This window comes from Equus quagga, chromosome 16, assembly GCF_021613505.1.
Source record: "Equus quagga isolate Etosha38 chromosome 16, UCLA_HA_Equagga_1.0, whole genome shotgun sequence".
Classification (NCBI taxonomy): Eukaryota; Metazoa; Chordata; class Mammalia; order Perissodactyla; family Equidae; genus Equus; species Equus quagga.
Genome location: NC_060282.1, coordinates 54,224,198 through 54,251,797, shown reverse-complemented (window position 1 = coordinate 54,251,797; position 27,600 = coordinate 54,224,198). Strand labels below are relative to the sequence as shown.

General features: G+C 37.6%; 1 protein-coding gene across 2 annotated transcripts in view; it reads left to right on the top strand.

Moving 5' to 3' along the window:
• Window positions 1-21,359, top strand: part of LYPLA1 (lysophospholipase 1) — a 35,282-nt gene extending 13,923 nt beyond the window's left edge. The window contains exons 2-8 of one of the 2 annotated variants that reach the window (XM_046642597.1): window positions 6,172-6,237; window positions 7,798-7,845; window positions 9,469-9,539; window positions 12,562-12,635; window positions 14,851-14,952; window positions 15,993-16,169; window positions 19,597-21,359. In XM_046642597.1, the coding sequence (XP_046498553.1) occupies window positions 6,172-6,237; window positions 7,798-7,845; window positions 9,469-9,539; window positions 12,562-12,635; window positions 14,851-14,952; window positions 15,993-16,169; window positions 19,597-19,650 (592 nt within the window). In that variant the 3' untranslated portion in view covers window positions 19,651-21,359. The remainder of the gene's footprint in view (window positions 1-6,171; window positions 6,238-7,797; window positions 7,846-9,468; window positions 9,540-12,561; window positions 12,636-14,850; window positions 14,953-15,992; window positions 16,170-19,596) is intronic. The other variant, XM_046642598.1, reaches the window with a different exon arrangement.
• Window positions 21,360-27,600: the final 6,241 nt, after the last annotated feature.

The following is a 27,600-nucleotide window of genomic DNA, read 5'->3' as shown; positions in this document are numbered from 1 at the left end:
GATCATGTCGTCTGCAAACAGCAAGAGTTTTACTTCTTTGTTGCCTATTTGGATTCCTTTTATTTCTTTTTCCTGCTGAATTGCTCTGGCCAAAACCTCCAGTACTGTGTTGAATAAGAATGGTGAAAGTGGGCACCCTTGTCTTGTTCCTGTTCTGAGAGGGATGGGTTTCAGTTTTTGTCCATTGAGTATGATGTTGGCTGTGGGTTTGTTATATAGCCTTTATTATGTTGAGGTACTTTCCTTCTATACCTATTTTATTGAGGGTTTTTATCATAAATGGGTGTTGGATCTTGTGGAATGCTTTCTCTGCATCTATTGAGATGATCATGTGGTTTTTGTTTCTCATTTTGTTAATGTAGTGTATCACGTTGATTGACTTGCAGATGTTGAACCATCCTTGTGTCCCTGGTATAAATCCCACTTGATCATGGTGTATAATCTTTTTGATATATTGCTGTATTTGGTTTGCCAAAATTTTGTTGTGGATTTTTCCATCTATGTTCATCAATGATATTGGCCTGTAGTTTTCCTTCTTTGTGTTGTCCTTGTCAGGTTTGGGGATCAGAGTGATGTTGGCTTCATAGAATGTATTAGGGAGTGCTCCATCTTCCTCTATTTTCTGGAATAGTTTGAGAAGGATAGGTATTAAATCTTCTTGAATGTTTGCTAGAATTCTCCAGAGAAGCTGCCTGGTCCTGGACTCTTATTTTTGGGGAGGTTTTTGATTACTGTTTCTATTTCTTTACTTGTGATTGGTCTATTCAGGCTCTCTATTTCTCCCTGATTCAGTTTGGGTAGGTTGTATGAGTCTAGGAATTTATCCATTTCTTCTAGGTTGTTCAATTTGTTGGCATATAGTTTTTCATAGTATTCTCTTATGATCCTTTGTATTTCTTAGGAATCTGTTGTGATTTCTCCTCTCTCATTTCTAATTTTATTTATTTGAGACTTCTCTCTTTTTTTTTTAGTGAGTCTGGCTAAGGATTTGTCGATTTTGTTAATTTTTTCGAAGAACCAACTCTTTGTTTCATTGATCCTTTCTACTGTCTTTTTTGACTCAATATCATTTATTTCTGCTCTAATTTTTATTATTTCCCTCCTTCTACTGACTTTGGGCTTTGTTTGTTCTTCTTTTTCTAATTCCGTTAGGTTTCGTTTGAGGTTGTTTATGTAAGATTTTTCTTGCTTATTGAGGTGAGCCTGTATTGCAATGAATTTCCCTCTTAGGACTGCCTTTGCTGCGTACCAAATCATTTGGTACAGTGTGTTTTCATTTTCATTTGTCTCCAGATAATGTTTGATTTCTTCTTTAATTTCTTCAATAATCCATTGTTTGTTCACCAGCATGTTGTTTAGTCTCCACATTTTTGGCCCTTTCCCAGCTTTATTCTTGTAGTCGATTTCTAGTTTCATAGCATTATGATCAGAAAAGATGCTTGATATTATTTCAACCCTCTTGAACTTATTGATGCTTGCTTTGTTTCCCAAGATATGGTCTCTCCTTGAGAATGTTCCATGAGCGTTTGAGAAGAATGTGTAACCTGCTGTTTTTGGATGAAGTGTCCTATATATATCTGTTAGGTCCATCTCATCTAATTTTTCATTTAATTCTGTAATTTCCTTGTTGATTTTCTGTCTGGGTGATCTGTCTATTGATGTTAATGGGGTGTTGAGGTACCCTACTATTATTGTATTGCTGTTGATGTCTCCTTTTAGTTTTGTTAATAGTTCCTTTATGAATTTTGGTGCTCCTGTGTTAGGTGTGTATATATTTATAAGTGTTATGTCATCTTGGTGGAGCGTCCCTTTTATCATTATATACTGCCCCCTTTGTCTTTCTTTATCTGTTTTGCTTTGAAGTCTACTTTGTCTGATATAAGTATGGCAACACCTGCTTTCTTTTGTTCATTATTAGCTTGGCGTATTGTCCTCCATCCCTTCACTTTGAGTCTGTGTTTGTCTTTGGGGCTGAGGTGTATTTCCTGGAGCCAGCATATTGTTGGATCTTGTTCTTTGATCCATCCTGCCACTCTGTGCCTTTTGATTGGAGAGTTCAATCCATTCACGTTTAGAGTGATTATTGAAACGTGTGGGCCTACTGTTGCCATTTTATCAGTTGTTTTCCTGTTGTTTTGCATTTTGTCCTGATGGAGAGCTGTTACTTTGTGTTATTGTCCTTCTGCTTATCTCCTTTGTTCTGGATTTTGTAACTCCTTTCCTTTTTCTGATTTTTCAGGAATGAGGTTCTTCCTGAGCATTTCTTGAAGAGGAGGTTTTGTGGCGATGAACTCCCTTAACTTTTGTTTATCTGGGAAAGTTTTTATTTCTCCATCATATTTGAAGGATAGAGTATTCTTGGCTGCAGGTTTTTGTCCTTCAGAGTTTTGAATATTTCATTCCAATTTCTTCTAGCCTGTAAGGTCTCTCCTGAGAAATCTGCTGATAGCCTTATGGGGTTTCCTTTGTAAGTTATTTTCTTCTGCCTGGCTGCCATTAGTATTTTCTCTTTGTCGTTGACTTTTGCTAGTTTCACTACTATATGCCTTGGGGTTGGTCTTCTTGCATTAATAAAGTTTGGAGATCTATTGGCTTCTGTCACATGAAGTTCCATCTCTCTTCCCAAGTTTGGAAAGTTCTCAGCTATTATTTCTTTGAACAGGCCTTCTGCCCCCTTCTCCTTCTCTTCTCTCTCTGGTATACCTATAATCCTTATGTTGCGTCTAATTGAGTCGGATAATTCTCGGAGAGTTTCTTCATTTCTTTTTAGTCTTAGTTCTCTCTCCTCCTCTATCTGCAGCATTTCTATATTCCTATCCTCCAGATTGCTAATTCTGTCCTCCATATTATCGACCCTACTGTTCAGAGAGTCCAGATTTTTCTTAATCTCCTCCATTGTGTTCTTCATCTCCAGTATTTCTAATTGGTTCTTCTTTATAGTGTCAAGCTCTTTTGTGACATAGCTCCTGAACTCATTGAGTTGTCTATCTGAATTCTCTTTTAACTCGTTGAGTTTTTTAATAATGGCAGTTTTGAAATCATCGTCATTTAGGTTATAGATTTCATTGTCTTTGGGATTGTTTTCTGGGTACTTATCATTTTCCTTCTGTTCTGGAGATTTAATATATTTTTTCATACTGCTTGATGGCGTGGATTTGTGCCTCCGCATAGAGATAGAGTTTAGTCGCTGCTTCCACTTGTTGCAACTGGTGTTGGGTGGGGAGTAGCTGTTTAGACTGCACCAACCAGGAGTCCTGTCAGCTCTTACTGACTGGACCTGGACCCCTCCTTGTAGTCACAGTGGTCCTGTGGGGTCCCTCGTTGGTTGTGGGGGCAATCACAAGGGGGCCTCAGGCTGCTGATGCCTACTGTTGCAGCCCACTTAGACCCGCTCCCTCCTTGTGGTCTGCAGCGGTGTTGTGGGCTTTCCCATCAGCCAGGAGTAGGATCACCTCTAATCGCCACTTTATCCCTAACAGAGCCCACAAGATCACACTTGTCCACTATAGGTCCCAGCAGAGCTATGGGTATCTTCTGCAGTCTGTTGTTAGCTCACCTAGCTGTGCTACTTTTGCCCCAAGGCCTTCCTGCCTTGCGATTGCCAGTCGAGACCTCTCCACTAGTGCTGTGCAGAGGCTTTCTCTGAGGCTGCTGCAGGAACCTGGAGTTCCACCCTGGGCTACATAGCTGTTTCACCGGAGCTCCGCTCTGCCCCACTCCACTCTTACGGGATCTCTGGGAGCCCCTTGCCTCGTCTGGGACATGGCCAGAGTCCGTGGGCCTGGCGGTGGCTTGTAAGCTGCTGCCTTGTGGGGAATTCTGCTCTAGGGAGCTTCCTGATGTTCCGAATGCTGGGCAGGGCCTCCCTGCTAGGGGGGGTGCAGGACCCCGGAGCATCCCCCTGAGCTGCAGAGCCGGGTGCTGGAGCTCCAACCCTGTCCCCAAGCATGTCCACAGGAAGTCCAGGTGCCCCCTGCACTGACCCGTGTGCCAGAGACCATGGGCCCAGCAGCAGCTGGTGGTCTGGTGCCGTGCCGGGGAATCTGCCCCCTGGGAGCTTCCCTTTGTCCTGGATTCTGGGCGTGGCCTCCCTGCTAATGACGAGCAGAGGCTTTCCCTGCCGGGGAGCTGCGGGACCCCGGAGCCTCCCCCCGGGCCACAGAGCTGGGCCCTGGAGCTCCAACCGTGTCCCCAAGCATGTCCACGGGAAGCCCAGGTGCCCCCTGCACTGACCCGTGCGCCAGAGACTGTGGGCCCAGCAGCAGCTTGTGGTCTGGTGCCATGCCAGGGAATCCGCCCACCGGGAGCTACCCTTTGTTCTGGATTCTGGGCGTGGCCTCCTTGCTAATGGCGAGCAGAAGCTTTCCCTGCTGGGGAGGTGCAGGACCCTGGAGCCTCCCACTGGGCCGCAGAGCCAGGTGCTGACCTCCAACCCTGTCCCCAAGCACGTCCACAGGAAGTCCGGACATCCCCTGCACCGACCCGTGTGCCAGAGACCGTGGGCCCAGCAGCAGCTTGCGGTCTGATGCTGTGCCGGGGAATCCACCCGCCGGGAGCTTCCCTTTGTTCTGGATTTTGGGCGGGGCCTCCCTGCTAATGGTGAGCAGAGGCCTTCCCTGCCGGTGGGTGTGGGACCCTGGGGATTCCCCCTGGGCTTAAGTGTAATCGTGGAGGGCTTGAGTAGGGCTCTTGTCACCTGTTTCCACCATCACTCCGCTGGTGAGTGCACACTCCCGCCCTTGGTGTGTGGTGATGCTGTGGGGGAGTCCACTGGAAGAGAGCCTCCTGCAGGAACTAGGCTGTCTGGGGGTCGGGGGTCGGAGAGTTTTCACCTATTTCCACCTCCTCCCGGGGGGAAGTCCATCCGCCTTCCGATGTATAGTAGTATGAGACTCTTAGGCGTCTTGAGATGCTATCTGGATATCCTTAGGTTGGTTCCCACCTGGCCAGCTGAGAAGCTCCGCTGCTCCCAAAGGTGGCTTTTTTCCTCTCTGGCCTGAGTTACTGCCTCTTCTGCTTTCGTCAGGACTGTCCCTTGTTGTGGGGGTTCTTTTTATCCAGTTTTCAGTTTTCAATCCAGGGTGATTCTTCCTAAAATTGTTGTAACCTGCTTGTGTTTGTGGGAGGAAGCGAGTTCAACGTCTGCTCACAGCGCCATCTTGACGAGAACTCCTAATTTATTTTTCAGGAAGGTCTGAGGCTCATAGATAGTTAATACCAGCTCACTCCACCACCTGGGAACATCAGTGGTGGTGTCTTCATCCTCCTGTCTCCCCCTCCTGTATCTATTTCTTAAGTGGTGTGCATGGAAAAAATTGGAAGGAAATACATCAAAAGGTTAACTGTTTATTTCTGGCTAGAAGGATTATGATGATTTACATGTTTTTAGTTTTTCTCATATTCTATTTTGAACATAGATATGTACATAGACACAAAAGGAAAGAATGTTAATTAAAGTTGGTTTTTGGTTGTTTTTTGTTTTTGGGGGTGGGGGTTTGGTGAGGAAGAGTGGCCCTGAGCTAACATGTTGCCAATCTTCTTTTTGCTTGAGGAAGATTTCCCTGAGCTAACGTCTGTGCCAGCCTTTCTCTGTTTTGTATGTGGGACTCCACCACAGCATGGCTTGATGAGCTGTGTATAGGTCTGCACCCAGGAGCTAAACCTGCGAACCCTGGGCTGCCAAAGTGGAGCACATGAACTTAACCACCATGCTACCAGTCCAGCCCCTAAAGTTGTTAATTTAATAGTATAGTAAGCACGAAGAGATGCCACACAACTGATTTACTTTACTCCTCTGAGGCTTTTTTCTTCATATAAAATGTGAATTATATTGTCTTTCTTGCTTACTTTGTTAGACACACTGTTGTGAGATTATAAAGAGAGAAAAATATATGTTTATATTTTGTAAATTATAAAGTTCTGTGGAAATAATATGAAAGAAAACACATGTCTCTCTACGAGAGGTCATCTTTATCTATAGGTAAAGCTTAAATAATAGCCTTTGGGTTATTTCTAGGTTGGTGGTGGTATAAGCATTGATGATCTGCACTTTTAAGATATTTTAAGGAGTTAACATTATCTTCACAAATTTTTTTAAGTATTTTTCCTTTACTAATTTATTGGGATTTGAAACAATATCTAATGGCATTGTTCAAATAATTTCTCTACCAGGCACGGATGGGCAGAAGCCTTTGCAGGTATCAGAAGTTCACATATCAAATATATCTGCCCACATGCGTAAGTATTTTTAATGTTTAGGCTGGTGATTCAGAATCTGGAGAGTAACAATTATGATAGCTTTACTTTTCCAGAAAAGTATTTGAATATAATTTATTTTTATCTTTTAATATTCAGTTTAAAAATAAAGATTAGTAAATTCTTTAAAACTAAAACGATGTCTTGATTACATTGAATTTTCTTTTTTTTGTTGAGAAATTTAAAATAATACTCTCTTGGAGGTCAGTTGAACTCACAGCCAAAAAAATTCTTTTAGATATACAAACATCTGTTAAGTTCTAAGGATATCCAAGAAGTATCTCTGAAGGGGATTGACCTGTCAGGTTTGTGAGAAATGTTTACTATGTTGAAAACACTCCTAAATTTTATTGATTGGAGGCAAGGTGTTGTACTGTGGAAAGAACACAGACTTTGGAGTCTGATAGATGTGGTTTCAAATTCTGAAAATGTTTGTGGATGTCAAAAAGAAACTAGTAAGTTTTGAGCAAACTGAAGAAATTAATAAGATTGGCCAGTTTTAGGCCAAAAGGTTGCTGAGAAGCAATAGCCATGGAGAAGCCAAATGGGATTAGATACATGCTAGTGGATTAGTAATTCGTCCTCAGAAGTAATAGTAGCTGTAGAGTTTATAAAGATGAGAGAGGGAATGGAAAGAGGAAAAATAGCTGACATTAAGTAAGAAAACATTCCTTCCTCTTTTTATCTTGAAATAGAGGGTTTATCTTACCTCTGTAGGTTACCACTGAATACTATGGCTAGGGTTGCTATTTCCTCTATTATTCTGACTCATGCAAGAGACAGAGTTCTTGATTATGTTGGAATTTCTACTATATTGTTATTGGCCCCAGACAGAATTTGGTATAAGGCTATTTCCCAACCCAGGGAAGTTTATGTTCCCAAAGAAATTTTGATAAGATTTTGTAACTGCTAAGGAAGACTTGTTTTGTGATCAGGAGTATAGTGGTGAAATGTAGTTATAGTGGTTTTTTTTCCTTTTGTACCGACTGTATTCAGGTTGTTCAGGAAATTTTTCATCACAGACCTGAATTGGGTGTAATAAACATTTAGGCAAAACTTATATGTCCCTTATTTTTTTAGAGGTCTCCTAAACTAGCATGTCGTAGCTAAGAATTAGAAAATAAGAAAAAATGTAATCTGAGCATATGGGAATTGATGCTATAGTATCTGTGCAATAAATTGCTCATATCCTTAGTCCATTAGCCAGAGTCTCATATTTTATACATTTCCAACTATTTTAGTTACTGGTTTTCTTCCTCATGTCTAGTTTGAAAATATTAAGTAAGGGTGTTGAGAAAGGAAAATGTTTTTTATTTGCTAAGCTTAGTCCTTTCCAGCTGCTGCTGTCTTCAGAACGCATTTGAAGAGTGTGCAGATCAGAATTGAACAGGTGTGGATGCAGTGAAACAGCTCATATCTTAAAATTGTAGCATACAGTTTTGTGTAAGCCTCAAGTAATTATCTATCTAATTGATGGAATTTATCAGATTTTATGCTTTGTTATATTATTCTTATTTTGCTTTTTTTTTCTTTCCCATGTAGACCAGTTATGCCTGTAACATTAAATATGAACATGGCTATGCCTTCTTGGTAAGTAAGAACTTACGTATTCAATAAGAACTTTTTATTTATTCTTAATTGTTTTTTTATCAGAAGTTCTTTTGCATATAGCAATTTTTAATTAGCTGTTTTTAAGTTGCAAAGTTACATAATTAACTTTGAATTTAACCTTTAATTACTTAAGTTTTTATACTTTAGACTCAGGGTAAACTTAAGGAGTGGCACCAATAGGTAGAGAAACGGAGAGAATGGGTGAATAGAAATACTGTGGAAAACATCTCTTACAGCTCGATAAACCTTTGTTGATTTCAGTAACCAGACATTTGTATGACCCCGCATGGCATACACTCGAGCCATAGCCTCTTTATTCTTCCTGGAGAGCTGATGAGTTTTTAAGGAAACCGTTTCGTCTTCAGCCTCTCAAGATATTTTCATATTCCCTATATGCTTTATAGTCAGTGGGTAGAGTCAGATCTTTGTTCCTCTGAGCCACTTCCAGACTGTGGTTTCTTCCTGCTGCTCTCTGTGGCTTCTGCCATCACATCTTTTCAAAAATGACGACTTTGACACCTGATGCATATTTTCCTTTTCACTTCAGCTCTGCCACCATTTTATCTACTAGGTGACTACAGAGTCCAATGTAAATGGCTCGTTCATATCCTTGACTGACTTTTACTTCCTTGACTCTTCTCTTTGCCAGTGACATTTTCTTCTCTCCACTTTAGTCATTCACAGTCATTCCTTGGGCCTTGTTATCTGGAACTATCCCATTTCTGAAGTCTCTTAATTCAGACCTGACTATTAAGCTTAATTGTTCATCCTTTGAGTTTGCTTCCCCCTTTCCAGTTTGTTCTTAGACCGCATCAAGCCTTCTAGTCCACTGTCATCTTCTCTACTTGTTCCCACCCATCTCTAACCCACCCCTGCACTCTGTTTTTTAATCTACTTTAGATTCCTTGGCAACATTTACAAGTTCCTGCCTGCCTTGCGTTTAGTTCTTTCATCTTTCCTCTCTGGCAAAATTCCCATCCAGGACCGGTATTTCTACCTAATGTTGCTAGAGACCATGATGAAAGAATATAACCTGATAGAGAAATAGAAAGGTTCAAAAGAAGGCTTCCCTTGGTCTCTGGTTTGAAGTATCTACGATGTGTGATGAAAAAGTTTTACAGAATATGGATAGAGATCAGCATAAATACCTATGTTCAATAGGTATGAGGTAGTGCATCCAGGAGTGACATGATAAAGTGACTCTATTCCATTGGATTGACTTATGATACAATAGAAGGGGAAGTGAGTAGCTCAAATTTATTACAAACTTCTTACGAGTGTGGGTTGAGATTCCTGCTTGGGTGTAAGATTGGACTAAGTAATTTCTTAGATGTTCTTACCCTAAAATTATGTGGCACTGTGACTTTTTAACATTAGAATCTCTATCTAGTTGGGGTGAAAGGAACTTATAGAATGTCAGATTCATGCATTTAAGTTAATTGTTTGGCCTCTGGAGACATTTTAATTTGGGCTTCATGTTCTAGAGAGTATCTGTGATTAGCCCTTTTATCCAGACTACCATGAGTTTAGTAAAATAGACTTAACAAGAGTAGATATGCTTAGAATCGAATGATTCTTTTAAGATTTTGCCTTATTTTCCAGGTTTGATATTGTTGGACTTTCACCAGATTCACAGGAGGATGAACCTGGAATTAAACAGGCAGCAGAAAATGGTAAGTACAGAAGAGTTATATAAAGACAAAAGCATTCTTAACTATTTTTAGTAGATTCAATAGTTTTATTGATGTTGATGAAATATTACACAATTATCTGAAGTTCCTTTCTGATCACTCTAACTTGTTTGCCATGATGGCCACTTGTTTGCCATGATGATCCACTTAACTATGGTCAATAGAGGTGAAGTGGATGGGGAAGAATGGCATTTATCAAACTTTAGCTCTGCTGAATACATAATTTTGCTTTGATTTACACAGGCAAAAATAGAATGTTTAATTAATAGTTGTGGCCAGTTTTCTTCACTAAGGAGACTTCAAATAAGAGTAAAAATAATGATACAATGTTATAATGAAAATTATATTAATGGTTAATTTTAGTGCAATAATAATAATAGATCCCACTGATTGGACACATAAGCTATTAAACAAGCTAAATAATTCTTATCATCCTCTCATTTAACACTCCTATGAAATAAGTATAAATTCTACTTTACAGAATTTCCAAAGTCTGTTCTCTAGTATAGTATTCCCTGCTCCTTTGGGAACATGATAATTTCGTTTATTTTTTGGGTGAAAGCATAAAGAACACTAACTTATTGGGAAAAATGTGGTTTTAGAAAATGCACAAAAGCATCCTTTTCTTTTACATGTATGTACTGAAATATTTACAAATAGACAATGTAATGACAGGGATTGACTTCAGAATAATCTGGGTGATAATGTGGCAGGCATTGATGAAACAAGCCTGGCTGTGAATTGGTAATTGCAGAAGCAAGGTAATGTTTACCCAGGGAGTCCTCACATGCTCTTTCTGTTTTTATATTTGTTTGAAAATTTCCAAAATAGCTTAAAAACCAAAACCCAGGAGGATCCATGTAAAAATCTTTTTTTTAAATCTTTTCTTTAGAAGAAGTCTTAAGAACTTTAAAACAGGGAAGATACATTCAAAACAATTTGAGGGGCTAGCTTGGGGGCTGAGTGGTTAAATTTATGCGCTCTGCTTCCAGGGTCCAGGGTTAGCCCATTTGGATCCTGGGTGTGGACCTACACACCGCTCATCAAGTCATACTGTGGTGGCATCCCACATAGAAGAACTAGAAGGATTTATAACTAGGATATACAACTATGTGCTGGGGCTTTGGGGAGGAAAAGAAGGAAGATTGGCAACGGATGTTAGCTCAGGGCCAATCTTCATCCAAAAAAACCCCACAAAACAATAAAAGCACTCACTGGATATTTAGGAATGTCAAACCAAGAACACTGACTTTTAGGATCATCAAAAAGCAAATCAGAGCTGGAATCCTAGAGCTAGGATTTTGTCAAAAAATAATAGATGACAAAAATGCATATTGGCTGTGAGGATGAGTTGTTAGACCCTGTGGAAGATGGGGAGAGACTGGGCCTTGTGAAGAAGACAGATGGGCCTGGTGTTCCAGAATGAAAAGTTCTGTCCTAATGATGGAGTTGGCCTGTGATGTACTTGCCATTTCTTTCCTGTCTGAGATGGTGTATTATTGGAGAGAATTAGGCTTAGACTCAGAGCTAGGAAAGAAAGGAGTCTCTATTTGAGGGCTGAGAGAATATGTTGCTGACCAAAGAAGAGAGTGCTCAGATTAGGACGAGGGGCACAGTGCTGCCCTTGCCCTTGTGCAAAAGGTGGTTGAAATTAGAACCCACTACTGCATAGCTGATTGCTGACATTGTAGTTTGTTAACTTCGTCTCAGCACTTGGTGTAACCATGAGGAGTAAAGCTTTGTGAAACTGAGGGAAAATGGTCCCAACATCCTCCTGGCTGTCACGCAGCTAACATTCACCAGGCCCCAGCCACAGCCTTCCCTCCTCACAGCTGGGCTGTTTCTGCTACTTCTGCAGCTTGTTTCTGACTGAGGCCGTGCAGTCTCTCCTAAATAACTCCCCTCCTACTTCTCACCAGCTCTTTTATTCCTAAGCCTCCTTCACTGTTCTCCATCCCAATCTCGCATGCCCTAGTCAGGGTACCCCTTGCTTTTCATACAAATTCTAAGAACTCAACATTATGTAAAAAAATAATTTTCAATTTGGGCATTTATATTTTTTCACAGTATTCTAATAAAAGCAGATTCTTGTTTTTTTATAAAAAGGAAATATAAAGTTAGAAATTTTAATCTTAAAAAAATGAAACTCTTGGGGCTGGCCTGGTGGCTTAGTGTTTAAGTTTGCACACTCCACTTTGGCGGCCTGGGGTTCACTGGGTCAGATCCTGGGTGCAGACCCACATACCACTCATCAAGCCATGCTGCGGTGGCATCCCACATACAAAAAATAGAGGAAGATTGGCACAGATGTTAGCTCAGGGCCAATCTTCCTCACCAAAAAAAAAAAAAAGAAACTCTTGCACATATGTCAAAAATGAAAGGAGATAATTTTGTAAAAGGTGCAGTTATTCCATAAATACAGGACTGATTATAAAGAGAAAGGAAATTCTGAGAGTTATCAAGTATTATTTTTAATGATGAGTGTCAAAGTATTTTGCAGAAACAAAAGAATTCATTTGATTTTTTTTCCCCTGCATCATTTATAGGCTATAGGAAAAATTAATACTGTGGCTTTTTAAAATAATAGAATGAACTGGCTAAACACTGTAAAGTATAAACCATGTAATCTACTTAATTACTTAGATTTTAAAATGACAACTTTAGATACAAATACCTATGCTTCATTGATGAGAGGGAAATATAAAATGTATATGAGCAGAATTAACATAGATAAAAGAATACCCATCTATTGATGAGAAAGAACTGTTGTTTACAAATTATATAATGAAATAATTTAGTAGTTTAAGCAGCACCTGCAAAATCTAGTTTTATAATGAAAATATTCTAATTTTGTGTTTTAATAGAGTGCTTCCAGTTTTTCACTTATTTCAACCTTTAATATACTTTGTGCTGTTTTTGGTTTTATTAATTTTTCCCTATTTAAATTATATCAATAGGCTTAAGTTTGAAAGTATTGGTGATTTAACTTTCATGTTGTTTTTAGTAAAAGCTTTGATAGAGCAAGAGGTGAAGAATGGCATTCCTTCTCACAGAATTATTTTGGGAGGATTTTCTCAGGTAAGAGAAAGTTTGAGTGGTATGTCAGTAGCATCAGTATATTTACCTAGAAGTCTGTGGTTTCAATCCTTTTTCTATGGAGGAGTCTATTTTTTAGATATTATAGAGTCTGATATACTACTTACCTTTATGCTGAATTAAATACAAATGGCCTAGAAATAATTATTAAGAGACTACTTCATACTCTTGCTTTTCTAGTTTTCTCTCTTCAGCAGTAGCTTTCACCTTATAAGTTACATCTTAAAAATCAATTTATTAAGTAAATTGATTGGAACCTGGAATATATTTTCTTAAAATAACCATAGTACACATGTAGTTAGGTTTCTTAATTAACACTGTACACCCCTTTAAACAAAACTCTAATTTAAACATAAGTCCCCTGTCCTAGGAGGAAACTGTTGATAGGAACAATACAGTAGAAGACCAGAGAATTTCTTCCCTCTTTTTGTCACAGTCACATTCCTAGTTGAGCCTTGCAGATCCCCTGAAGTCCTTGTGGGGCAGGTCAGAGTAGGACCTCCCACAGAGCGACCCACAATGCTGGGGGGTGGTGCTTGTTGTCCTCCCTGGACTCTCTTTTTCCCACTGGGGGAACTGGAGGCCCAGAGGACTCCTCTCCACGTGGTGCTGTGCTGGCCTGGGGGAGGGGCAGTGCGGCAATGCGGTCAACATTTAGCTGCTGCTGCTTTTACCCTGCTAATGCGTCTATCTTGGTCTGTGTGGTGCAGGGGTGCTTCAGCTTCACCCTGTGTTCTAGGATTCTCTCAGTGGTGTCTTGTTCTTGAATAGTTGCTAGTTGTTCTTGTAAGGGGGAGTGAAGTCACGAAGGACCTGTGTTGCCATCTTGGTGGCATCATTATCCTCCTTCATTTTGTCATGTAAAATAGGTTTAGATATAAATATGTGATGTTTATTTTTGGCATCGTCTTCTCTTTCTTTACTTTTTCTCCTACCCTCTCTACTTTTTCCACAGGCACAGTTACCTCATATTGCTCTTACATCTTTATTCCAGCTTATCACCTGTTTGCCATGTCACCCATCCCCACATTGCTCTAGCTTCTAATCTGCAGGTATTCTGCATCAACAGCTTAGTGTTCAGCATACCTGAATTAGGCCAGTGTCAGAATTGTGGAATTATTTAAAAGGTAGAATTCAATAGAAAGATAGGTTGTTGATACAATACACAGTAGAAAGATATGTTTTTGATTTGGTATTTGTTGAAATTTCATGGATAATGTACATTTTAATACACATTGTGACATAAATGTAGGTACAAAAATGAATGCTTGGTTCAAATAGGAAGCTAATATGGGAGTCTGTATATTTGAGATTCATTGATTATAATTTATAGAAACCAACTTCTAGTACCTTAAGAAATAAGTTGTGTCTGTGGGATCACATCAAGGAAACCAAGGATGATAATGAAGCAGGGCCTCAGGAATAGCTAGGATTTGGAAAGCCATCAGATCTTTCTCTCTGTCTTCATCTCTGTTGCTCTGCTCATCTCCTTCATTTGCCTCTCCATCTACAGCTGGCTGTCTCTGCTTTTGCACCCTATAGCTTTTCCACTTCTTGAGTTAACATGTTAACAGTTCCAGCCACACAAAGAGACAGACCAACAGTCACTGAATCCCAATTTCAAAATCCTGGGAGAAAGAACATAGCTATCTCGGATGAGAAATAATCTCATGTCCTCATGTGGCCCATGACCCATGGGAATGGTCAGAGTGATGTGACATCTAGATGACTGATGGGAGTGCAGTTCCCAGAATGCAAGGTATTGTTAGCTGGGTAGGCAGATAATCTAAAGTTGTCTGCTACATAGTTCTTTTTATCTTGAATTCCTGTTTTAGAAAATAATACCAATTTAAGACTAGATTTGATTTTATACCTAAGACTTTTCAGAGGAGAAAACAGTAACCATAAATTCAGAATATTCCTAAGGTGGTTGTAAGTGCAGCAGTTAACTGTACTATTAACTCTGTCTTGACTGATTGGGTAGTTGCTGTGTTCTCACAATAGTCTTGAGTGTAGAGAAGCATGTTCTTTAGGACATGGTAGGGTGTGTATGTATTTCTACTAGTTTGCCTGATTTAATATGACATTAGCCAACCAGTTTGACTTTTTTATGGACATTATTAATAAGAGGAAATCTCTTAAGAGTTGCTGTTAGCAGAGGATGTGTTCCATTGACTTTCCCTGCTTATCTTTCCAGGGAGGAGCTTTATCTTTATACACTGCTCTTACTACACAGCAGAAACTGGCAGGTGTCACTGCACTCAGCTGCTGGCTTCCGCTGCGGGCTTCGTTTCCACAGGTAGCCTGATTGATGCACGCAACATTGGATTACTGAACTGGAGATAGCAGATGATGTTGGGGAGAGGATTGTCTTTTTTTTTTAATTAATTAATAAACCTCATTTATTTTTGAGCAGTTTTAGGTTCACAGCAAAATTCCGCAGAAATTATAGAACGTTCCCATATAGCCCGTTTCCCAATACCTGCATAGCTTTCCCTCTGTTGACATCCCACAGCACAGTGGTACGTTTGTTACAGTCGACAAACCTACATTAACACATTGTTGTCACCCAAAGCCCATAGTTTACATCAATCACCCTTTTTTAAGAAGAATTTTCTTAGACTTTTGGGATGTATCATTAGGCTTTATCTGTACACTTGTTTTTACTGTGGATTTCATAGAGTGGAATAAGAAATAAGTTATGTTGTCATTAATCTTATTTTGAAGTGTTTAATACATTTTAAGATATATATAAAAATTAGGACTATTTTTTACATGTAGAAATATTATTTTTGAATGTTCAGTATGTTCACTGCTTGATAGAATTTTGCCATAGAATATAATTTCTAAATATTCAACAGTGTAAAGCAATATATAGTAACCATGGGAGATGTGGACATTATTTTATTTTCAAATTCACCTTTAAATCTAGGGTTTTTTCTGTTGCTCTATAGTAACTCTTTGGTGTCTTGCACATAGTAAGTGCTGTTTATTAACCATCTTATTGAAATCAATTAAATAAGAGCTGAAAAGAACATGATTCAGCTAAAACATACCTCTGATATCAAGACACTGTGACTCTATAAGAATTAAGATACAATCTGCTTCAAGGAACCTATTCATGGGAAAACATATAACACAAGACAGGGTAATCATATGTCCTGTAAAAGTTTAAATAAAGAGGAGTATAGTGATGGAAAGAATTTTATTTCTGTGGCCATATATAACGTATAATGAAGGTAATAGTGTGTTGTATGTGCGTATCTACAATTTTAAATGCCTGGCATCATGCTCTACACTTGTGAATAAATAATACTAGTTTTGTTTTGTTTTTTGCAGGGTCCTATCAGTGGAGTTAATAGAGATATTTCTATTCTCCAGTGCCATGGAGATTGTGACCCATTAGTTCCCCTAATGTTTGGTTCTCTTACTGTCGAAAAGCTAAAAACATTGGTAAATCCAGCCAATGTAACCTTCAAAACCTATGAAGGCATGATGCACAGTTCATGTCAACAGGTAAATGTTTGGAAACAGTGATTACAGAGACATATTTGCAACTCTTTCCATGTGATATTTTTAAGATAAATAACATTTGACTACTTAGGGGTTTAAAGGAGTTAATTAATGAATTCGTACTGAATCATAGGTTAGCAGGACTTAGGTCAAAGTTCATTGAATGTAATTCAAAAAACACTGATTTCTTATTACATGCAAGCATTGTACATAATTCAAAGACAAAAAACAGTCCATTTTATTAAAATTTAAAATAGATTAATTAAAATTAAAAATTTAATAGGGAAGAAGAATATATATTCAAGTAACTATAGAAAGCAGAATGTGATATATTTTATATTAGAAGTTTAAAAAAAGTTCTCTGAAAAACTGAGAAAAGTGAGATTAATTTTATCTTAGAAGGCACTCAGATGATAATGAAAGAGCTGGATTTTGAGGAATGGGTAGGATTTGGATAGCAAGTATGCAGAGAAAAGACTGTGGGACAGGAAAAGCAAGCTGTCCACTTGGGCCGTAGTCTTATGAAAGCCTGGGTGTGAGAACAGAAGACACAGAGAGGAAGAGACTCAGTTCTACAGAGCTTTTATGTTGTACTGAGGATGGACTTGTTCACTAGTCAGCTGGAAGCCATTGCCATGCTTTGTTTTGTTTTTAAGATTGGCACCTGAGCTAACATCTTTTGCCAATCTTTTTATTTTCTTCTCCTCCTCAAAGCCCACAGTACATAATTGTATATTATAGCTGCAAATCCTTCTGGTTGTGCTATGTGGGATGCCGCCTCAGCATGGCCTGATGAGCGGTGTCATGTCCGCACCCAGGATCCGAACCGGTGAAACCCTGGGCTGCCAAAGCAGAGCACATGAACTTAACCACGGGGCTGGCCCCCATTGCCATCTTTTGATCAAAGCAAGATGTGATCTAATCTACATTCTGCAGACAAATGAGGCAGAATCCAGTGGGATTTAGTGACTAATTTTATGGGGTAGGAAAAAAGAGGGTATCAAAGAGGCCTTAGATTTCTAGCTTGGATGACTAAGAGGATCCATTCATCAGGTAGATACATGGCTGGCTTTAGGGTGACAGGAAGGAGATGATACTGAGTATAGTGAACATACTGAGATTGATGTACCTCACGATGTCACAGTGGGTGTTGGAAATACTTGTCTGAAGCTCAACCTGAAATAAAGATTTAGAGTAATTACCACTATTATTGACCAGTGAAGAATTACCATGGGAGAATATCATGAGAAACAAAGCCAAGGGATAGAACCTTGGGGGAGGTCAAAGGAGTTAGGTTTGAATGGGAATACAGGAGGAGAGTTTCAGAGTGGGAGGGAGCAACTCATTTGAGAGTTCAGAGAACGATTCAGAAGTAGGCCAGGAAGAAACTACACAGTAGTAAGCCATCTGTGACGTCGGGTGTTTGGGGAGATGAAGCCAGACTACAGCAGATTGTGTGAGGTAGATATGAGGGAGATGAGGAAGTAGAGGCAGCATGTGTAAACCTTTTAAAAAAAGGTTTTGGTAAAGGGGGAAAAGAGTAGGAAGGCTCTTTTTTAATGGGATGGGAGAAAGAGACTCCTGTCGGTGGGGAGGAGGTGGGGAGAAGGTGTGACAAAGAGAAGATAATTGGGGCCAGCCCCGTGGTTGAGTGGTTAAGTTCCTGTGCTCTGCTTCTGTGGCCCAGGGTTTCGCTGGTTTGGATCCTGGGTGTGGACGTGGCACCGCTCATCAGGTCGTACTGAGGCGGCATCCCAACAGCACAACCAGAGGCGCTTACAACCAGAATATATACAACTATGTACTAGGGGGCTTTGGGGAGAAGAAGGCAAAAAAAACCCCCAAACATTCGCAACAGATGTTAGCTCAGGTGCTAATCCTTGGGGAAAAAGAGACGATAATTGAATGGGGGGAACCTTCAAGGGATCATGTTATATAAAGTCCTGAAATGGGTAGTGCTTGCCTTGAAAGAGGAGAACACCACTTTTGAATCAGGATAGAAGAGGATGGATGAGTATAGACAAGGATTTTGAGGTAGAAAAGAGAGTAGTTGAGAGCTCACATTAGATCCTCTTTCTTTATCTTTTCAGTAAAGTAGGCAATGTGCTCATTGATAAGAATGAAGGAGGCCTAGATAGATGTGGAGGCTTGAAAAGGCCTAGAATAAAAACTGATTGCTAAGCATTGAGGCAGTCCAAGTTCACAGTGTTTTGCAACCACTCAGCCTGGCTAAATCATTTGCTTTAGGGGCAGAGAAAGCAGATAGTAGTATGATTTATCCACAAAGACAAGGGGGCCTGGGATTCTAGGGTGTAACGGAGAACATAGTTGAAACCATAATGAAAACTGAATCAGAAAGGGGAGTGGGCTGCTGTCCAGTATCCAGGAGGGACTGAGGGTCTAGGAGCAGAGGTTTTCAGAGGAGGCTTTGCATCACAAGTAACCTGGAGATTAATAAATACAGATGCTGAAATGCCAAATTCAGCGCGATTCTGATTCAGTACAGTGGAGGTTTGGGAGTGAACTCAGACATCTGTGTTTGTATGGATGTGTTTTTAAAATAGAAGCTCATAGATGATTCTTTGTGCAGTCACATTGGAGGACACTGGCCTGGATGATTAGGAGCAGAAAGTGAAAAGACGCAGAACAGTAGGAAGTGGTGTCACAGGAAACTTTCAGGACTTTAGAGTGTTGTGTAGGCCACTGTCCTGCTGTGGCTTTCCTTTCTGAGTGACTAAATTATAAGGTTGAAGGTTCTCTGCATTGCTAATTTGTGAGTCTGTGAGGCTAAGCCTTGAAATACCGGAGATGATAGCAAGAAATGTGTTTGAGGGAGGTGAGAAAACTATGAGCCAGATGCAGGAGTCTTCTAGGAAAGTTTCTTCTGTAATAAATATTTAGTATATTCATTTTCATATCTTTCTAGGCCTATCTTAGGTACATGCCCTCTTTCATATGGTTGGTTGTATGTAAATCCTTATGAAAGGCACAAAATATTTTATGCTGTGGGTTTAGCATTTCATTCTAATAAGGGAATGTTAAAAGCTAGGCTTTTCCACTGATGCTTAGTTGGCAGTAATTGTGTACTTACTGAGACTTCTCAGTAGAGGTATCGTCACTGCTAATGCCCCTTCCAACCTCCTCACCCTCAGTGTTCTGTTTGTTCAAGTATAACAAAATGCAGACCATTTTCATGGGACTAGATAATAGATGGAAGCTATCATTTGAATGTACAGTAATCATCATCATAGGAAATGTTCTGAAGTTTCTCTTATAGCCTCATTTCTCTATTACAACTTCTTATTTAATTGTACTAGTAAAAATGTGGTTTCATCTTAGCTATGTACATCATAGATTTAGTTAGTGGTATTTTAGTGGGGATTTAATTTCTGATTTGTGTAACCACTTACTGGCACTTTATTCCAAACAGGAAATGATGGATATCAAGCAATTCATTGATAAACTCCTACCTCCGGTTGATTGACGTCATTAAGAGGCCTCGTGTAGAAGTACACACCAGCATCACTGTCGTAGAGTATCAACCTTCTCCCATGCCCAGTCTTGAAACTTCTGATGTTTGCAGTGTTAAAATGTTTTGCAAATATACACCAATGACACAGACTAGATAATATCTCCTTCTGGGAAATTTATGATCTTTTAAGTTTCTATACATGTATTTGTATAATATCATCCAGAATATACTAGTATTAAAATAGCTGAAGCAGCTAGCTCCTTTTTCCCCACATATAATTCAGCAAAATAATAAAATACTGTAACCAGATTTTGTATTACATCATTTGAGAATTATTAGTATGCTTAATGAAAATTTGTTCAAGTATAAATGAGCAGTTAAGATATAAATGATTTGTGCAGCTCTGACTTAGTGTAATGGACTTATTCCAAAATTACATAGTCACCATTGCAATATCTGTATTTTTATATATGTATTCACATATAGTTAAGGGTTGTAATACATCAGAATGAGATGTTATTACAGTATTCCTAATAATAGGGATAATACTTCTAAGTGTCAATAAAGAAGAATATTGCTCTCTTCAATTAATGGCCCTTTTATTTTGGGGACCAGGCTTTTCTTCCCGATATCATTTCTATTTAATATTTTTTTTTCCTCTCTAGAAAAGAAATATGTTCTTTCTTCTTTTTCATCCTTCATAACAGACCAAATATTGCCTCCTTGCCATGGACATCTGCTGTCAATACATACTGTAATTTGACATTCTGAATCACAGACATGTTGGTATTTAAAATGTATTTATACTTCTATAAAGAAACCAGGCATCATTTCAAACTTCCAATACTAATTTCTTAAACTGTACCTTAGTCCAAAGTTAGACCTTTATAGTTATCACGATCTTCGGTCCTGGTAATGGGATTAATTCTGTGCTTGTATTTTTCTGTAACTGAAAGAATAATTAGGTCATATTCTAGTATGTTCTGGAATATTTAAGACTGATTTTAAAAACTAATTTTAAGATGATTTGCTCTAAAATGATCTTGTAGCATAGAGTTTTAGTTTACTTATTTTGTATATATCTTTGAAACCAACTACTGTAGGAAATGAACAATCCATTAGAAAAATTTGCTTTAATGTTATCTGCCAGTGGACTTATTTGAAATTTCCACTTTAGTCAGATGATTTTTTTAAATTAGTTTTTGTGCAAACATAAGAGTAGCAATTATTTGATTTTAAATAAAATTTTTCAGATTATTGGTAAAAATTATATGAAAACAAATTAATGGGTAATAAAGGTTAGTCAGAACTTGATATATATATATGCTGTAGTTACCACAGTTTAATATGTAGCAAAAATGTACACTTGATATTTCTGAACTATTGTTAAATTTTCTGTTGTATTCCAACTAACTAAAACAATGTTAGGAATGCATCTTTATAAATGGGTGCTAATTGATAATGGAAATAATTTAGTAATGGACTGTATAGAATGTTAATAATGAAGCCATATGTTTATGTCTGGATTTAAAATTTTTAAACAATCATTTACTAAGTCATGTTGCTTTACCTTGAAGAATATAAATTGTTGTTTCAGTTATACAAATCAGCAAGATCTAATTTATGGCAAGAAATATTCCATTGAAATATTGTGCTGTAATGTGGGAAAATGTAAATCTTTTTCATGGTTTCTATCAATGTGAAATAAAATTTAATTCTGACTTTTCTGTGACTGCTTTTTCGAATATTATTTTTAATATTTGGGTTTGCTTTGGAATGGTGTCTCTAACAAAAAGGAGGAAAATGACAACGTAATCACAAGAATGTACATTGAGAGAAATTTTGATGATGGCTTGGTTGGCCTGGAATGGAACTAGGCATGAGAGAAGCTTCTCTTGTTACTCAATTTTAATAAGCTAAAAAAAAATTATTAAATTTGGTTTTCAGTGTTCCTAACCTATTTAAGAAGTTTTGTTTAGGGTTCCCTTTTGTCTCTTCCTTTTTCTGTAGTATTCATGGGATTTTTAAATTAGTGTCATAAATCAATTACCCAAATAGTTTTTTCTCCTTTTATTTCACTATTGACTTGTAACTTTTCCCAATAAAGGAATTCTTTCTGTTCTGTCTCTTCAGCAGTTCTTCAGTTTCTGCTTTTGAATAAAGTGGCCTAATCACCTTTTTGTGAGGCTACCTGTTCTATTTTCAGACAGCCCTAATGGTAAGAGCGTTATGTACCAAAATATTGTCTCCCACTTCAACTCTTTCTTAGATTTATCCTTCACAGCAGCACCGTATTTCATATGATAATCTTTTATTTGATGATCCTTTTTAAACTATTGTGTTTACAGTTAGATGTGGTCAGAGCATGGTATTGTTAATATCGGTCAACAAATAACATCTGTGTTTTATGTACATATAAATACTTGGGATATTTGCCCACTGTTGCAGTCAATCTTATTGCTACTTTGTAAAAGTAGATACATGACATATTTCCACCCATGTACCATTTTATTTTGTAAAAATTACTAAAAAGTAAAAATGTAATTTAAGTACTTAACATATTCCAGTCACTGTACTAAACATTTTATATCTTTTATTCATATAATCCTCACATCAACTTTATCTTCATTTTACAGAAGAGAAAACTGCTATCTAGAGAAATGGTTACAGAGCTATTATGTATAACAGCCAGGATTCAAAATGATGTGCCTAATTCCACGGTTTACTACCTTGCTTTATGCCCCTGTGAAGTAATTTAAATGCTTCTAAACACATAAACGTTTACTTCGTATCATTTAGAACACATAGAAATGCTGAATAAACTATGGTGAAAATCAGCTTACAATAAGAAATTGCATTCTCTAGTACCCAGAGAGAACTAAAACAGAAACTAAAAACCCACTTGGTACATCTAGCTTTGGGGCTGAGACAATAACTCACCATTATAAAGCCAGGACCCCTTTAAGGGCTACACTTTTTGCCCACAAGGTGAACTAGAAAAAAAAATCTGACTCCCCAGGAAGGGATGGGGAAGCTTATCTTGGCCTGGGCTCTGGATTGAGAGAGAAGGGAGCTCTTCCCTTGAAATTGTTTAACCAGGAACTTGTCCTCATATATATTTGGATTTTGAATTTATACTATTTATGTGGCCTGGAAACACATAAGCTCATAAGGTAGCATCAAGAATTTCCTTGTACTGGCTCTACCCCTCAGGCACCAAGAAGAGGCAAACAGATTCTTTATGGAGAGTGACATCCTCCACCTAGGCTGCATAAATTTAGCCCTGCCAAAAGTGAGCTCAACACCCCCCCAAAGTCCAGACCACATGAAGGAACAGTCTACCGCCACAAAAGAATGCCAGGTGACATATAAAAGGATCAGTAGACTCAGGAACTTTTAAGAAATAGCATAGATAGTATAGAGTGTTAAACCAATCAGAGACAAAAGAAACAAATGAAAAAGTAACTATCAGAAAATGCAGGTTTGAAAAAGAAATTTTCTAGGAATGAAAAATAGCCACTCAATTGAAAAGTTTTAATGGAGAAGCATTATTTATGACAGTAAACTATTTGAAACAACCTAGTGTGGAATAAAAGTGGACCAGCTAAATAAGCTATCATACATCTATACAATGGAATGTTATACAGCTATAGAAAAGGAATGAGGATTTATTAATTTGGAAGGGATTCAGAATACATTATTGATGAAAAAGTAATGTAAAAAACTGAAAGAGATGGAGGAAATAAGACCATGTATTTGTCTTGGCTAGAATTTACATTTTAGAAAACCCAAAATGCTAGAGGATTTTGAAGAATCTAATAAAAGTGGTTATAGAGCATGAATGAGGAAGAAATGAGGTGGGTAAGGACAGGAGGTAAGCAAGCCTGCCCTGGTATAATTTTTTTATTCAGATTTTTTTGTGTGTGGTAAAATACAACAAATTTAGCATTTTAACCATTTTTAAGTGTATAGTTCAGTGGCATTAGTTACATTTCACATTGTTGTGCAACCAACACCATCATCCATCTCCAGAACTTTATCAGCTTCCCAAACTGAAACTACTTTTTATTCTTCAGATCTTGAATTGTGTTAATCTATGACCTACAAAAAATATTCAAATGGATAAATTAAACTGCATGTTAGACACAACAGAATTGTGTCTGAAATTATCTGCGAAAGAAAGCTCTGAGAAATTTACTCAGAAGAAATCAGGCGAGCAAAAGGGTGGATAAGAGACTAGAAAAATAGAGGTCCAATATTAAGTTTAATGGAAGCTGCAGAAGGAGAGGACAGAAGGTAAGAGAAGCAATATTTGAAGACAAAATGGCTGAAGTTTTTCCAGACTTCAGGAAAGATAAGAAACCTCAGATTCAAGAAGCAAAATGAGTTACTAACAGGATAAATAAATTAAATCTCTAAAGAGGCAGACACATGGTGAAAAGCAAAAAACACCACAGAAAAAGATCTTAATAGCAACTAGAGAGAGCCTACTAAAACTGTCACACGGTACACGTCAGAAAAACATCAGAGGTCAGAAGATAATGGAATAACATCAAAGTTGGAGAGAAAAGGGCAATTTGGGACTTTCTACGTAGGTGAACTCATTTAAGAGAGAGGGCAAAAAAAAAACCCATTTTTAAACAAATAGGAAGTTTATAAGAAAAAGAATACTGACTGAACTGTTAAAAGATGTTCTTTCAGAAGAAGAGAAATAAACCAGAGGAAAGGAGAGAGAGAAAAATGGGGAAGAAAGACGGTGGTAAACATTTAGTAACTAAACAAGCATTGACTATAAAATTAATAATGCTAATGTGGGAGCTGAAACACTGAATAAAAATAAAGTATATGCAAAAATCAATTGTATTTTATATACTAGCAATGAACACATGAGAAAATCAAAATTAAAAATACAATACTATTTACAATCACTCAGAAAAGAATACTTAAGTGAAAATCTAACAAATCATGTACAGGACTTGGAGGCTGAAAACTACACAATGCTGATGAAAGACATCAGAGAAGATCTAAATGAGACTTACACCATGTTCATGGATTGGAAGACTCAACATAGTAAAGATGTTAATTCTCCTCAAATTGATAGAAAGTTTAATGCAATTCCTATTAGAATCTCAGCTAGATTGTGGTAGCAATACACAAGACTATTCTAAAATTTATATGGAAGCCAAAAGAACTAGAATAGGTTAAATGATATTGAAAAAAAAAGAAAGCAAGAGAGATCCACTGAATTTCAAGACTTATGTAGTGACAGAAATCAAAACTATATGGTATTAGCAGAGAGACAGACACATAGATGCACTGAACAAAATAAAGCAGATTTAAATGTCAAGTAGAAAAGTATACAACTTACAGGAGAAAAAATTTGAGATGTTGGGCTTGAAGTTTTTTAAATAAGAGAGCAAAAGTATAATCCCTAAAAGAAAAAACATTAATTGGACTTCATCAAAATTTAAAACTTTCGCTCTTTCAAAGACCCTGTTAAGAGGATGAAAAGACAAGCTAAGACGGGGAGAAAATATGTGCAAACCACACATCCACAACTCCAGTATCTAGAATATATAAAGAACTCTCAATACTCAACAGTAAAAAAAAAAAATATATATATATATATATATGTATTAGAAAATATGCAAAAAACATTAAGAGATTTTACTGAAGAGGCTATACAGATGGCAAATAAGCAAATCAGAATACATTCAACATCACTAAACCACTAGGGAAATTAAAAATTAAAACCACAATGAGAGTTACATGAATTTACACATGTGATAAAATAAGAGAACTATACACACATTTTATAATTGTCCATTTCCTGGTTTTGATATTGTACTATATTTTTGTAAGATGTAACCATTGGGGAAAACTGGGTGAAGTGTACACAGGACGTCTCTGTACTATCTTTACAATTCTCAGTCAATCTATGAATATTTCAAAAGAAAAAGTTTGTGGGTTTTTTTTAATGTACAATGGGAGCGATGATAGAAGTTGAAATAGTCTCTGGATCATCTATTTTCTGAGAGTAGATGAGAAATATTCATTCCCTTTAGATTAAATATTCACGATTTAAGGCTAACTAAAAAAAGATACAAATATATGTAACTTCCAAACTAGTGTGAGTGAAGATGAAATAAAGGAAGCTCAATTAAAAGGACAAGAAAGCAAGAAAACATATAAAATGTAGAGCAAGAAATTTCATAAAATGTTAGATACAAATCTGAAAATAATAGTAATCATAACTGTGAGTGGACTAAGTTTACCAGTAAAAGGACAAAGATCAGATTGGACAAAAGAACGACATCAAGCTACATTTTAATTACAAGAGATTCTGTTTAATTACAGAAAGATTGAAAGTAACGGGATGGGTAAATATAAGAAGCAAACACTACCAAAAAGTAACATCTTAAAAAGTAATATGGCTTATCCTATGTTAGTTTCAGGTAAAACAAACTTTAAGATAATGAACACATGTCCACACAAAAATTTTTACATGAATATTCATAACAGTATTACAATAGCTCAAATGTGGAAAGAACCCAAATGTCCATAAGTGATGAATGGATAAATAAAATGTGGCATATCCATATAAGAGAATATTAGTTGCAATAAAAAGCAATGTCGCAACATAGATGAACTTTGAAAACATGCTAAGTGAGAGAAGCCAGTTACAAATGACTTCATATTGTATGATTTCTTTTATATGAAGGAGTAGAATAGACAAATCTATAGAGAAAGAAAATAGATAGCCTAGGGCTGAGAGAGTAGTGGTGGTGGTAATGGGGTATGACTGCCAATGGGTCTGGGAATCCTTTTAGAGGGAATGAAAATGTTCTAAGGTAAGATTGTGATGATGGTTGTACAACTCTGTCACTATACTGAAAACCACTGAATCGTACACTTTAAATTGAGTAAACCATATGTGTGTTAATTATACCTAAATCTGTTCTTAAAAATAGACTTTAACGCAAAGGGTATTATTAGGGATAAAAATGATCAATACATCATGATAAGAGTGGTAATTCTCCAGGAAGGTATGTGAATCCTAAATGCATATGTACCCAATATAGTCTCAAAATATGTAAAACAAAAATGACAGTGACATCAGTGAAAGAGGTGGAGTAGGGAATTCCAAGGGTCTGTCCCTCCAAAGAAACACGAAAAAACTGGCAAAAACTGTCAGAATCAGCCTTTTGGAACTCCAGAAAATAGTCAAAGGTTTATAGCAACCAAGTGAATGCTTAATCAAGAAAAAACTCACTGAACCCAGTAGGAAAGCTTTGTGCCATTTTAACTTACTGTTGCTTAGTTCCCCCCTCCTAGGCATGGTGATGGTGTTGAAGATGGCAATCCACATTCTCAGTGTGGGTTCCAGATACAGTCATGCACCACATAACAACATTTCAGTCAACAATGGACTGTATATAGTCAGCGGTCCCATAAGATTATTACCATACAGCCTAGGTGTGTAGTAGGCTATACTATCTAGGTTTGTGTAAGTACACTATATCATGTTTGCATGATGATAAAACTGCCTACTGATGCATCTCTCAGAACATATCCCCATCGTTAAGCATCACATAACTGTATTGGAGAAAGCAAAGCAGGTCTTGTTTCCAAAGAATTGTGGTTGTCTCTCAGGTGGCTTCTTGAAGGACTAACACAAAGAGTGTGCCTTTATCTTGCCTAAATTAGAACTCTCAGGTTGGAGAAGTAGCTACATGGAGGATGCTTCTCAAAAATATTTAAAGGACTCAACAACAATAAATCAAACAACCTGATCAAAACATGGGCAGGGGACATGAACAGACATTTCTCCAAAGAAGATATAAGGATGGCCAATAGACACATGAAAAGATGCTCATCATCACTAATCATCAGGGAAATGCAAATCAAAACTATACTAAGATATCACCTTACACCTGTTAGAATGGCAAAAATATCCAAAAC